Raw genomic sequence first — 14,872 nt, 5'->3', positions numbered from 1 at the left:
ACAAATATGTTTTACAACAAACGAAATTAAGCCCGCACGTTTAATCGCTTCCTTTGCATAATTCATCATATTTTGGGGTGATACATGTTGAGCAAATGAATTAACAACGTTGAAGCGGCCGCTTCTGTGGCCGTGTGGTTTAACCCATCAAGCTGACAGTGCTTTAGCTTTGTCTGATGCAACTGGATTTTTAGTACAAGAAATTGGTGGCGTTTTCGGTATCTTGGTTATTTGGGAATACATCTAATTTTTTCGATAAAATCAATAGACACACAAAAATGCACATAATAACAAAGAAATCTGTTCTAATTGCTAAGCTTTGTGTGCGGAAACCAATAGTTAACGGTTCTAAAATGACGTAAAGTCCCTCAACTATGGCGACCCCCCAAAGGCCCTAATCCACCACCTGATATTTTTAATCCACCTTGGTGTGGATCCTGAAAGCGGCGCTATAGCTTCCAACGATATGGTGACCCATGACGCCATTTTGGAAAACATGCATATTCCTGCAACACCTCCTGCTGGTGCCATATATGCGTATGTTTAGCCGTATCCTAGGCGTCCTTGAAGTGCGCTCTTCTACGAAAGAGCTGTGATGATATCTGTTGATGAAAATTAACCCATAATTAATCCATGTGTTTTATTTAAAAAAAAACAACTAAACAACATTTTGCACATAGGATTATAGAAACGCTTACCTTGATATTTTAAAACCGGACACCGTCCTTCCGTCTGCAACCGTCGATTAACATGCGCGTGCACCTGTAACTTTTTAGACGACAAGCGTTAGTTGAATATACACACTGAAGCATACACGAGGATAAGAAACTTACCTTAGAAATTTACATGGATAAATCATTCCATAATTGAAGAAGATGGAACACGGTACAAAACGTAAACGAGCAAACTACGGGGCACAAGAAATCACACATCACTCCAAAACATCCTTCCACAGTGAAAGTTCTGGACAGACTGAGGATGCCTAACACCCGGATGAGCGCGATAGCAGAAAAATCATGGGAGATCGAGAGAGATGTGTAGTCTCGGTTCAGCGGAATACGCATGCAGATGCATGCGTGTGTGTCACTCGAAGGATATCGGTTTCCCTTTCTCCCGTTTTTCGTTCATCGGCCACACGATCGGCGTTGTGCCGTCCAAAATCTAGAGAAAAAAGACATGCTCTCTCGCTTTGGCACACAGGAAAGTTTTCCAATAGCTTCGGTTTTGCTGGTTGGGTATCGGCTAATTCTGGCAATTCAGCGATGATATCCTATCGGGACGAGGAAAAGGTTATGAAGGTTACAGTGACGGAGGATGCTGGTGATACGAACAACAACGTCACCGTTTCCAGTAATGACGTTGTAAACAACGCTGCTGCTGATGGTTTTTCTGAAAGTTTCCATGCACTGAAGAGGCGATTGGAACTACTGAAGCTGCGTGAAAAAATAAAGCAGTTGGAACAGCGACAGATAAATTCAGATGGGAAAGCTGTGCATCCCGATGAGTTGAGCAGAATTATTCCAGAATTCTCTGACGGACTGGGTGTAGAGGAGTGGCTAAAGACAATACAGCACTACCGAGAATTATATGGATGGAGTGATGGTGCGACGCTCATCTATGCATCCTGTCGTTTAGCGGGAGCCGCGTGTGAATGGTTTAAGGGATTCCGCACAACATTAAAATCATTTGCTGCTTTCGCTGAGGGTATAAAGAAAGCTTTCCCTGATCATCGTAATGAAGCCATCATACACAAAGAGTTGATGTCAGTTTAATAGAAACAGACTGAATCGTATGCTGCCTATGTATACCGTGTCAATGCCTTGGGACGATCAGGCAATGTGAGTGAAGAGGCAATTATTACCTACGCCATCAGAGGGATGTCACGTGATGCACTTTACGGCAGTCTAGTCACTAAAGACTACAACAACATCTACGAACTCATTGACCACATCCAGGGTTGCGACACGCATTTCCAAATGCGTCAAGCCAGTTCGCAGTACAACCCGACTTCAAGTAGCAGTGTCGTCAGAGTCAGAGATACACCGCCTAGCCAGAACCGTTGCTTCAATTGTTCTTAATTTGGTCACCGTTCCGCTCAATGTCAACGACCTCGACGAACTCCTGGTTCCTGTTTCCATTGTGGAAAAATGGATCACAACTACCGAAACTGTCCGTTGAATCGCGAATCGATTGCCGCAGCTGCACTTTTCGAAGAATCCGAAGAAAAATCACTAGTAACAACAATAGATGCTCACCAAGAGGTAAGTATTGCTATAGGAGATCAAGGGGCTTGGAGCAGGCAAATAATGATAAATGCACTTTTTGACTCTGGCAGCCCTAAAAATTTTGTTAACCAGGACTTGATTCCAAGATGTGACAACAGTGTACGGAAACCTACTCGGTTTAGAGGAATAGGAGGTCAATACCTAGAAACGTTAGGAAACATTGAGCTTCGCATAACTTTTGGAAATCTCATAATCGAAAATACTTTCATCATTTTGCCTAATCATTATATGAATTTACCGCTCATTGTTGGAAGAGATGCATTGTGTAAATTGAATGTTTTTCTTACAAAATTTAGATACAGATATAATAAAAATAAATTGATTGAATTGAAGAAACAACCTATGCCAGTATTAAAAACAGCTATTTGCCAAACGCTCCAAACTCTTGATCTTTACCGGGACTCAGTCGGTGACCAAGCTAGGGAAAATCAGCTAGATCTTTCGTGATATGATTCTAATGATGTTAATACTCCACAAACTCCGACTATAGAGTCACACAATAGTCTTGCTGAGGCATTTTCCGAAATGTGTGGGATTGATGTTTGCGATACTAACAATATTTCTTTGGGTGAAACTTTATCTCACGATCAAATTACGGCAATAGAATCAGCAATAGAATTAAACTATCACAAATTTTCGAGCGATAAAATCATTATTCCGGATCATAGAATGAAAATTAGCCTTATGCAAGATGTTCTTTTTTCTACCAAACCCCGGCAATTATCTTATGCCGAAAGAAACAAGGTCAAAGATATAGTCAGAGATCTATTAAAGAATCAAATCATTCGGCCTAGCAACCCTCCTTATGCATCTGCTCTATTGTTAGTACGCAAAAAGAATGGTGAAATACGTAAATGTGTGGATTACCGCCCCCTTAACAAGATCACTATACGAGACAATTACCCTCTGCCGTTCGTTGAATCATGTTTGGAACACTTAGGAAACAAAAAATACTTCACTCTTTTGGATTTAAAAAGCGGGTTTCACCAGGTGCACATGCACCCTGATTCAATCAAATACACCGCATTTGTTACACCAGACGGCCAATACGAATATACTTGTATACCGTTTGGATTAAAGAACGCCCCCGCTGAATTTCAACGGTTTATAAATAATATTTTAAAAGAATTTGTCGATCATGGAAAAATTGTTACGAAAAAATGGCCAGAACTCCGAATGTCAAAATGTTAATTTGCCATGAATAAACTCGACTATCTGGGGTATAAAGCCAACTCCTCCGGAATTTCTCCTAGTGACCATCACATAAAAACTATAAAAAACTACCCTATGCCACAAAATGCTAAACAAGTACAACAATGCTTGGGACTAGTGTTGGGTAAAAGAGCACAATTAGGTGTGCTGTGCGCACACGCACACACATCTCAGTGTGCGGTGCACATTTCGCACTGTGCGCGCACTCCGCACTGTGCGCGCACTCCGCACTGTGCGCGCACTCCGCACTGTGCGCGCACTCCGCACTGTGCGCGCACTCCGCACTTTTCCCCAAGGATAATATATTTAGAAGGTTGATTTTTATCGATTTTGCTGGGCGACATTGTGGGGGACATCTGTCAATCTCTGCATACAAATTTCATTACCCCGCACCAGCCCTCCCCGATTTTTATACCGGAGCCCCCGCAAGAGAAATGTCAAGTCGAGAAATGTCATTTTGCTCTGAACAACTTAACCTTGTCATTTATAACACCTTGCTTTTCGCACGCTTCGCACAGTGCGCGCACTTTTCGCACACTCCGCACAGTGCGCGCACTTTTCGCACAGTGCGAGCACACTCCGCACTTTTCGCACACTTCGCACAGTGAGAGCACACTCCGCACTTCGCACAGTGGAAGCTTCACTTGCTTCAATTTACACTGTGCGAGCACACTTCGTACTATATTATAGGAAGTCAGGTGGTGTAATACTGAGCATATTTTGACAAACCGCCTTTTGTCGTACAGGTTCTCAAACCAGGTTGTAAAATACGGGGTTTCTCTAACTAACTCAAGCTTCAACTGGTAAAAACCCAATACCGCGCTGTAAATAAACCAGTGACAGTTCGAACATGCGACCTGGGCACTGTGGGCCGCTTCACACTCTTTGTGTCAGTTTCAATTGGTGTTGTTTTCATTTATGGCGGTTTGTTTACATTTCGTTGCGGTTATCATCAGGTTTCCGTGGTTCGATATTCGGTCGAGCTTTCTTTTCGTCAACCTCATTGTGACGATCGTGGTGCTCGGTGGACTGTTGGCAACGATCGAAAAGCATCTCCCCACTGCCATCCGGCAGACGTTTGCTGCCCTCTGGTCGGTGGCCGGATTTGTCGTCATGATGTAGCCAGCGCGGGACTACGTAATCGCCTTCCTCGATACGTTGGCAACCAACAAGCATATGGTGCGCACCACACCTACCGAGACGATGGTTGCCATGACGCTGATCACGCTGCAGTGTTTGCGCCGGTTCCACAAGACCTGGTTCGTGCAGGTGTTCTCGAGCAAGCTGAAAATCACCCACCAGTGGTACGTGGAACACTTTCACAACTATCCGAAGCAAGCTCGTCAGGAAAGCACTCGTCCCGTTCGTTCTGTGAGATCGACGGTGAGGGTGCGGATAATATCGTTCCGGTTGTTGGGCTTTTTTGAGGATCGAAAAAATGGTATGGTTTGTGTCCGGCTTTTTTTTAGGTTGCTGGTTCCCGGCTGATGGGATTCAGCTGGTTTTCCTGGATCGTCTGTGAATGCCTTGTTCCACGGACCGGTCGTCGATGCACTCGAGGTGCACCGCATTGACGAGCGGCAGTAGCAGGATTCAATCGGCGCGGCCGAGCTGGCAGCGAAGCCGTTTCTCGGTGAGCCATTCACGCCGAATGAGGGCGGTCAAGAGCCGGCTGCATACGTTCGATTCGTTCGATTCGATATTCGTTACGCGCACGATTAAACTGTGTAACGATGCCGAGTGTGTCCGGCCATCGCGACTAGCAGCACAGCGGAAGTTAAGTTGCGTCGTCTATTGTGGTGCGATGCGCTGTATGTTCCGGGTGTGCGATTGAGCTTCATGTTTGTTTCTTTTTTGTTCACAGACACCTTTTCATCAACAACTGGCATGACTATCGGCGCACGGTCGGTGGCTCTAGCGAAGGGGAGGGTGCGTTCCAATCGGCTGGCAGGACACAGATCGGATCGGTTAGGACAGCGAGTTATAGTTACGTGCACCATAGTGACACGCTCACCTCACCGCTTGAATTGACCATTGATCCGCTGAACCAGCGGAGAACATCGGACGATCGCGACCAAGAAGAAATGTTAATTATTACTCAAAGTGCGTGCTTCCTCACGAGTATACGTAAATTATTATTTTTTTACCCAAATGGTGTTGCTCAACAAACACATAATTATATGTTTCAATAGTCCATGACTATATTAGCACAATAAAATCTTATATCTAATTAAACCAAACTAATACTAATACTAATCCTATGCTAACATAAAACAAAAGAAAAAAATAAGGCACTGGTCACATTATAAGGCAAAAAGGGAGGTACATGATGCATAAAATAAACTCATCCATTCTATTCCGTTTGGTGAGTGCTTTGCTCAGCAATCTCATTCACCAGATGTTTCATGATGTGTGCGTTGAAGGACGTGCGTGAGTTACTGAGCACTTGCCTGTCACGGGTTAGCATGATACAACATTAATGTTTCGTCTATATGCTTGGCTATCGTAGGATGTTGCGCAGTGACTGTTTCTTACAGTTAGATGAAGGAAAACGAATACCTTAGAAAATGAAATAGAATGTAAAACAAACAAAATAACGTTTAAAAAAAACATAAGAGATACAGTAAAAAGTAAATGAGCATGTGGTTTCTTACCGATAGTGTGTTGTGGCATGTGCACTGAAAAACGATTCTCTATCATTTCGCGTGTAATTCCAACATGTAGCACGAACTCATGCGGTAGGGAACATGCAAAAAAAAAAGAAACATTTAAGTTTACAAATTTTGTTACCGACTTGTACTGGTGATGTGAAATAACTTACCGCAGGGAGACCCCACGATAAGAGACGTTTCCTTTCTTATCGTGATCACTGTCGGATGGTTGGCGTTGTAGATTCCTTTTCCCACTGCCACTTAAATCCGGATCGACGCGTAGGTCGGCGAGCTCGTGCGGCAGGAGGCATGCAAATAGGAAGAAAAATAAAAAATATTAATAAACTGCCTACATTGTCTCTTGCAAACCGATCGCTATGATGTATCAATACTTACCGCAGGGGAAACCCCCTCGACTAGTGAGGTGTGCTACCGTTTCGGGAAATCGGTCGGATGGTATGCGGTGTACTAGATCTATCCCTTATCCCGCTTGCCACTTAAAACCGAGCTCGTGCGGCAGGAGGCATGCAACTAAAAAGTGTTAGGAAAGGAAGGAAATTGGGTTATCATCTCGTGCAAGCCGATCGCTATGATCTAGAATTACTTACCGCAGGGGAAAACCCCAAAAAAAATCGATGTTTTCAACTGCGCTGCCTAAAAAACAAAATCTTAGAAAGGGATTTGTTTTAAAATTTAATTTCTTTTTTTTTTACAAGGAGGGGAAATGTAGAATGCACCTTAGCAAGGTGCCATCAAAACCTCCTCCTTGGGTCCGTTTCGCAGCTAAGCTTCTCTGGACCAAATGAGAATCTGCTTTGAGTGTACCTGCTTAAAAAAAGAAAACTGATTATTAAAAATGTTCGATTTGGTTCCCCAAGGCATCTATCAAGGCGACAAACACATCATCATTGCATTTCCGGAAGATATGCTCAGCAAAATATTTGTCCATGTTGCTTTTAATATTAGTGCCTTGTTTTCTCAAAATGCCTTCAACCATCTCCAAACATTCTCAATCCGTTGTGTATTGATATTGTTATCATATGGATTGAGGAAATTTCTGGAGTGGTTGACACATTCATGGGGATATCCAAGCTCCTCCAGCCCATTATAACCTTTCCAGAGATCGGTCATAATTTTCGTTCCGGGTTCAACATGCCGAACCACCAGATCGCTCAAAACGGCAAGCGAGCGTTTCGGGACACGCTCCAGGAAAATGGCCTTAGTTTCCCGGCATATCCCACCCACAAGCCACTGAGGACCGGAACTACCGACCCGGCCGACGTTGTACTTTCGACGAGTGATGACAGTTTCGTCGATTTCCACCGTCATGCCAGGCCCCCTATCTTCTCTCGTGTACGATCGAATGTTTCCCAAAGAAAACTTCGGATCGTATCGTACCACGAGAGAACCGTGTTGTGGGAGAGGCCAGTCTCCAACGCACAACGAGTTGAGTTGGCCCCATTGGCCCACTCGTAACAACAACGCACAAGGCTCCTAAGCGAAGCCTTGTGGTTGGCAAATATGGACCTGGCCCGGATGCTGCTGGTCCCGCCGCATTTGTAGTCGGGACATACATACCTGTAGCCGTCGATGCTTTTGTAGGGAGTTAGCTTCATTTGCTTTGGATATCTCGGGCACAATTGAACCGGCTGCAGAAGAGCCCGCTTTTGCATCCACTCGATCGCTTGTTCATGGTCCTGAAAAATATCAGAAAGCATATCAGTATTGTAAGCCATTTTCAATTGCCTCTTTGCGCTTTGAAAAATATGCACAAGTGGCGCCAAATATTGTGTATGTGTGCGGTATATCGATGGGGATACAAACCAGGGTTAAGATATGGGTGAACAACGGTAGCACTGCTTAAATTTGCAAATGTAGGAGCTGGTTTAAAATATAATATTTATTGCGGATACACATTGAAAGGGTTTAATAATTAATGCAAAAAATAAATTTATTTACTCAACTATACTTTCGTTATATTTTTATTTATGAGTTTTCAAATATTTTCATTTCATGAACACTGTCCGTCCCACAGTCACCTTTGCAATTACCGTTATTTTTAAAAATTCACATACGCACGCAGGCAATCAATGATATCGTAGTGTACGTGGATAGCTCTCATACTGAAAACGTAAACAAACCATTTCAGTTTGTTTACCACTAGCAAAAAGGTGTTTTGTGGGATTTGTTATAATTAAGCTATTCCATTTTCTTATTATACACTCTTATAATAAGCATCAATAGCTATATTAACTAATTAGTAACGGTGGTAACCTTAGAAATAACTATAATCAAAGTAATAAGTACGCAAGCCACTTTACCTGTCATAAGACCGGTCGTACATGGTTAATATGTTATAGTTTGGTAATTTGTATTTCTTTAAATTATTTTGTTGAAAGTCCAAACCGCAAATCGCTAGGTATTAGGTATTATTACCCTTAAAAGCTAGATCTACATTTAGATCCTGCTCGCGTAAACCTTTACAAGTCGGTGAAGCAGGAGATACAAACAGCGTTTCATCTCGATCTCGATATCGGGGTTCGATGCTGCCGGAACTTAACCCGAAAATGAGTCAACTTTCTATCACCGTAACACAGTTACCTTGAGGTATGTAGTCAGATATATGTTGTGTGTGAAAACCATTTCTAATAGCGCTAACCTCTTTCCCTGAACACGATCATCCCAGCGACGGTTGCAATCGCCTTAGCTGTATCCGACCGGCAGATCCTCCGGACCATCTTTGGCGGTGTGTTGGCTTGCTGAGGATTACAGAGGACTGTTGATTGTGTCGTAATAGGATACGATTACTTTAGCTTATTAACAGCATGCTAGTCTTATATCCCAGCAAGAAAGGTAACCACAATATTTCTCAGTGCGACACGACGTTAGCTGGATGAAGTGTAGCATAACTTGTCTGCGTTACGATGCATACTTCGATGGTGAGCTGCAGCCAGGATCCGAAAAATTTGGCAACCTATAACAATGGCAGGACTGTGAAAAGGAAGTGCTGATTCGAAGGAAAGTGAAATGCTAGTTCTATTCCATTAATTTAAAATCCGTAATTTACAATTGTTTATACTATCACTAAAAGGAAAGGTTATTATTTTGACATTGACATTATTTATTCCACTTCTCTACTAATAGTATGCTTCTCTCCCTTTTGTTTAGTCCTTTTCGGATCTTTGAGACCTTCTGAACAAGAGCTATGGCTGCTCATTTTCAGCGATGTACCATCCAATGCTCAGGCGAACTTTCCTGCGCTGCCGTTACACGTTGTCACCATGCCAAACAACATGCCGACCTCTATGCACCCGACGTCACAGCAGAGCTGCTCTGTTGCTAAGGAGTTTACGAAGGACATACTTGGAGTGTAGGTGTTTAAGGAAGGTATACACTTGATTGCCCACCTGCCTGTGATTGCAACCACCATGTACCATCTGCTATGTACACGTCATAGCATATCTGCTATGCAGAACACATTATAAACCACACTACCTTTTATGGTTTGCAACTTATCACTTATTTATTTTAACAAATTAAATATTACATAAAATAGACGCGTTTACAAGACACGCACTGTACAAGATAAAACGGGACGAGCACGCGCTACGTCCGTCCGGGTCGGCGGATAAAAGATGAAGAGGCCGATCCCGAGCCCTTCATTCGCGAACTTAGCCGAGCAGCGCCGAGCTTAGCCCAACGCGTACGTCAAGCCCTTGTCACGTGGCGACAGGGTTGAGTAGCGGTGCTGCGCTCAGTTTTCCCAACACTACCAAATATAGATTCTTAGCAACACATTTTAATAAACTTAGCAAACTAGTTCAGGTCACACCGTTCATACAAAAACAACCAAAAACACGCAACACAAGCAAAACAGGCGTTACTGCAATTGAGTAAGGTAGACCAAGAACGCATCACATCGTATAGCCAATAGCGCAGCGTAAGGAAAGATAGACACACTTTAACCCAAGGCAGAAACAGCATACGCATTATAACACAACACACTCAAAGCGATATTTCTGTAGTGTAGAGAGTAGCTGTGTAAAGGTTGCTGGTTGGAACAAGACTATATTTCTAGAATCTTACATTAATAATTATAGCCTACTATTTTACTCAAGGCTTGCTCTTCAACACTCCTCCTCAAGCCTCAGAGATACCCATTAACTCGCGACTAATCTCGAATTTAGTCCGTTGCAATGGTTTAGTAAGTCCATCTGCAATCTGGTCCTCCGTGCTAACATATTCTAGAGTGACAATCCCACGGCTGAGAGCATCTTTGATGAAATGGTGACGAATATCAATGTGTTTCGTTCGTGGATGATACCCACCATTCTTCGCGATCGCAATGCAGCTTTGATTGTCACAACGAATTTCAATCACTTCATCCGCATTCGCCAGTTTCGCAGAAAGTCCGCGCCACCATGAGGCTTCCTGTACCGCCGCCGATACAGACATGTATTCAGCCTCACACGTAGATAAGGCTACCGTCGGTTGCTTCTTGCACATCCATGAAATTGCTCCTCCTTGCGCCATAAAGATGTTGCCAGTGGTGGATTTTCGTTCATCTGGATCAGATCCCCAATCAGCATCACAGTAACCGATAATTTTCGAATCTACATTTTTTTTGTAAACCAATTTAAAATTAGAAGTCCCTCGAAGATAGCGCATAACATGCTTCACTCCGTTCCAGTGTTTTTGTCCTGGATTTTTGTTGAATCGACTCAGCATGTTCACCGCGTACAGAATGTCTGGTCGAGTACTTTGTGCCAAATACAAAACTTCTTCTTCACATAGTCGCCTGTGATTGCAACACCAGAATTCTCCATAGCCAAAATCATCGGTCGATACTCTTCCGGTAAACCAGCCAAAAGAATCATTCCTACCCACAAGTCGGGCAATTTGGAAACCAATGGCATTTAGTTGGTTTGCCGTGGATATTACCTGATTCACGTATGAATTCATTGAGCCACATGTATCCAAATCAGACTTAATCAGCTTGTGAAGCAAGCCGATTTGCCTAGAAAGCCCTTTATCCTCAAACGCCATTTCCAATTTGTCCCAAGCAGATCGAGCCGATTCCGCGTCTTCAATATGGACATAAATTGTTGGGTCGAGTAAAAGGATGAGCTTCAATCTGGCTTGCAAATCCTTTTTTTCGTCCACCGTTTCGAAAGTTCCATCCTCTTTTTTCACAGGTTTTACTACTTCCCAAAGTCCTTCGAGTTGTAGAAACGTTTTAGCAGCAAACTTCCAGGATGTCCAATTTTCCCGACCGAGCAGACGTTCAATGGAGGGAATACTTGTCGAACCGACGAAACTTGACGAGGAATTGCTTGAGCTAGGAAGCGCCATTTTCACTAAACTTTCTAAATTCAAGTCTTCGATATTCTGGATCTTTAATCAATTTTCGAGTCTGGGCCCATAACCTGTAGAGAGTAGCTGTGTAAAGGTTGCTGGTTGGAACAAGACTATATTTCTAGAATCTTACATTAATAATCATAGCCTACTATTTTACTCAAGGCTTGCTCTTCAACATGTAGGTCTCCACACACACAAAACTCACACTTTACCACATACTTTGTACTCCAGCACCCAAAACAACTTAGTCCACAAAAACCAGAGTTTTTATTTTTGTGTTTCGGACAAGGTGCACAATAGAGGGATTAGGGACACTCGCGGATCTTTGGTATCAAACACTTATGTTCTAATACAATAAGATAAACGGGACTGTTGTGTGTATCGGGTCATAGCTTATGATCGAGTGCCCTTCTCGGTAGCCCGATCGCTCCCGAAACCCTTAACGGCCTTCCACGATTTCAGACGCTGTCAGTTGCAGGACACGGATCAATAGGAAAATCAATCACCACGTTATAATACGCCACAAAATATTGTACCAAATCAATAACTTTTCGTAGTATAAATAAACCACCACCGATCATAGCAATTTAGATTCGTTCGAACTGCCAACATAGGTCGTTAAACTTCCTAAAACATTGTCAACCAACTTATTTCATGACCTTAGTTTCGTCCCCCTACCCTAGGTAAGGCTTCTAAGCTCAAACGGTTCCAAATGTGCCCTTCCGGGTGTTCGTGAATGCCTGGACGTTTAGATGACAAAGATCCACTACTTCGCTTCGTACCGGTTCACTCTGCCTTTACTGATTACACATAGCATGATAGTCAGTCCTACATATGGGGGCACAGTCCATTTGGGACTTGCCCCATGACGGGCATGTTGTAGTCATACGGCCAACAGAAATGCAAATGCAAATTTTTTCTTCTTCTTCTTTGGCTCAACAACCGTTGTCGGTCAAGGCCTGTCTGTACCACTTGTGGGCTTGGCTTTCAGTGATTAATTGATTTCCCCCCATAGCAGGATAGTCAGTCCTACGTATGGCGGCACGGTCCATTCGGGGATTGAACCCATGACGGGCATGTTGTTAAATCATACGAGTTGACGACTGTACTACGAGACCGGCAAATGCAAATTACCGCACTGTAAATAGCACGATATTTACGTATATTGTCTCATAGCTTATTAGAAAGAGTGTTACGTAGTATTGGGTCAAAAGTATTAGATTCGATTTAAATAGCCATGAACTATAAATGTATACAATGACTTTTTTTAAACAAACTCAAGTATCTTTCGAAAAAAAGACCGCAACATTGTACACGAAGCAGCAGATGCTCATTATTATTATCGTCTTATCTTAATTAAGAAATAAATAGATAAAACGAGCCATATCAAATCTGATCAGTTGTAGCACTCATCAGCAAAGCACTCCTTCGTAGTGCTCATGAATTAAAAATGAAAAGTAAACGAAAGTTATAGTTATAGTGCGATCCTTAAGATAAACGCAAAATGCACCCCGCAATGTGTAGGAAATTGTACCTGAACGCATAAAGTACGAAGGTTTATCCAATTTATTACAATGTTTCGGAGCGCAGAAGTGTTAAAACCGTGGTACGGGGTTTCGTCCATTGGGTTCGTTAAACTATCCATCTCCTAGCGCTAATACTGGCGGCAAATCCGTCGCTGGCGGAACTGAGTCCACCGGAATCACTACCGTCCCATTGATTCCGCACTCTGAAGCTCCGAACCGGCAATCACGTGTGCTGCTCCTTTCTACGTGTGCTTGTACTACTTTTTCCAAACTGTTGATTGTTGGACTGTGGAAACTGTGGAAAAAAGAGAACGTCAGAAAATGTTAAAAATTAGGTGCTTCTTATAGCGTCCATCGATCAATCCCACATCCGTTAAAGCGCTTACTTTGACTTACTTTGAATTGCGTGATTTCCTCTGCGAGACAGAAGATGACCGGGTGATTGTCGGGGGCAGCTTGCCGTTCCATTTGTTCCGCAGCAAATAGTACACAAAGTTGTCGCCAATATAATCCCAAACCCGGTTCGTGCCAAGCTGAAGCACGTCCGTGGGATTTGTCATCCGACAATGAGAGGCAACGTGACCGCCCTGAAATTATCACATCCAATGTAGGTGCGAACGGATTGCCGGAAATAAAATTGAATTTCCCCAGGTTCTTAATGGCCGATGGTGGCAGCACCTCGTCCATCGGCATCTGCTCGTGGTATCTGCTTTCGATACAGCACCAGCTGCTTCTATGTAACCGGGTGATGCAATCACTCGAAATAGAAATTGAGAAATTCAAACTGAGAAGTTATACTGTGTGGTAAAGCTGCGGTCATCAGCCCTACCCGCACACAATAATTAAAATGCATTATTACCATCAATAATCATCAGCTGCTTCATCGGGTTTTGGAGCGAGGATTCCGAGGGGCCCAACATGACCGTTGTCTGGCTGCGAATTGGTCTGCTAGTAGTTCAATTTTCAGCAAGCTTAACGATACCAATGTTATATTAATGGCACACGGAAGGTAATAATCTAATTCTTCCGATAACGCAAGGAAAACGAAATGGAAGAAGGTCAAACACCTGTCGACGCGTTTCAATTCCACACGAGGCACACTGTCATAGTAGATTCAAGTAATAAAATACCGAGAGATAGTAAAAAACCAAACGATTATTGTAATAAAATAAAGCACAAATCCCACAAAACACCTTTTTGCTAGTGGTAAACAAACTGAAATGGTTTGTTTACGTTTTCAGTATGAGAGCTATCCACGTACACTACGATATCATTGATTGCCTGCGTGCGTATGTGAATTTTTAAAAATAACGGTAATTGTAAAGGTGACTGTGGGACGGACAGTGTTCATGAAATGAAAATATTTGAAAACTCATAAATAAAAATATAACGAAAGTATAGTTGAGTAAATAAATTTATTTTTTGCATTAATTATTAAACCCTTTCAATGTGTATCCGCAATAAATATTATATTTTAAACCAGCTCCTACATTTGCAAATTTAAGCAGTGCTACCGTTGTTCACCCATATCTTAACCCTGGTTTGTATCCCCATCGATATACCGCACACATACACAATATTTGGCGCCACTTGTGCATATTTTTCAAAGCGCAAAGAGGCAATTGAAAATGGCTTACAATACTGATATGCTTTCTGATATTTTTCAGGACCATGAACAAGCGATCGAGTGGATGCAAAAGCGGGCTCTTCTGCAGCCGGTTCAATTGTGCCCGAGATATCCAAAGCAAATGAAGCTAACTCCCTACAAAAGCATCGACGGCTACAGGTATGTATGTCCCGACTACAAATGCGGCGGGACCAGCAGCATCCGGGCCAGGTC

General features: G+C 42.9%; 1 protein-coding gene and 2 long non-coding RNA genes across 4 annotated transcripts; 1 reads left to right on the top strand and 2 right to left on the bottom strand.

The window, feature by feature from the left end:
• Positions 1–369: 369 nt before the first annotated feature.
• On the bottom strand, positions 370–1,100 carry LOC120902169. The gene is made up of 3 exons (XR_005739385.1): positions 834–1,100; positions 699–768; positions 370–602 (listed from the first exon to the last, which is right to left on the bottom strand). It is a non-coding gene; the product is annotated as an uncharacterized LOC120902169 (long non-coding RNA).
• A 3,244-nt stretch (positions 1,101–4,344) lies between these two features.
• On the top strand, positions 4,345–5,737 carry LOC120904362. Of its 2 annotated transcripts, none has more exons than XR_005739743.1 (2): positions 4,345–5,278; positions 5,362–5,737. It is a non-coding gene; the product is annotated as an uncharacterized LOC120904362 (long non-coding RNA). The 2 variants fall into 2 exon arrangements; XR_005739742.1 differs by having other exon boundaries at positions 4,345–5,296.
• A 7,289-nt stretch (positions 5,738–13,026) lies between these two features.
• Positions 13,027–13,777, bottom strand: LOC120903727. Its single transcript, XM_040313326.1, has 2 exons — positions 13,429–13,777; positions 13,027–13,327 (listed from the first exon to the last, which is right to left on the bottom strand). The coding sequence occupies exons 1-2, from the start codon at positions 13,590–13,592 to the stop codon at positions 13,144–13,146; spliced, it is 348 nt and encodes a 115-aa protein (XP_040169260.1). The 5' UTR covers positions 13,593–13,777; the 3' UTR covers positions 13,027–13,143.
• Between the last annotated feature and the right edge of the window lie 1,095 nt (positions 13,778–14,872).

This window comes from Anopheles arabiensis, chromosome 3 (assembly GCF_016920715.1).
Source record: "Anopheles arabiensis isolate DONGOLA chromosome 3, AaraD3, whole genome shotgun sequence".
Classification (NCBI taxonomy): domain Eukaryota; kingdom Metazoa; phylum Arthropoda; class Insecta; order Diptera; family Culicidae; genus Anopheles; species Anopheles arabiensis.
Note: the sequence above shows the minus strand (reverse complement) of the source record. Positions and strands in the feature narration are given on the sequence as shown.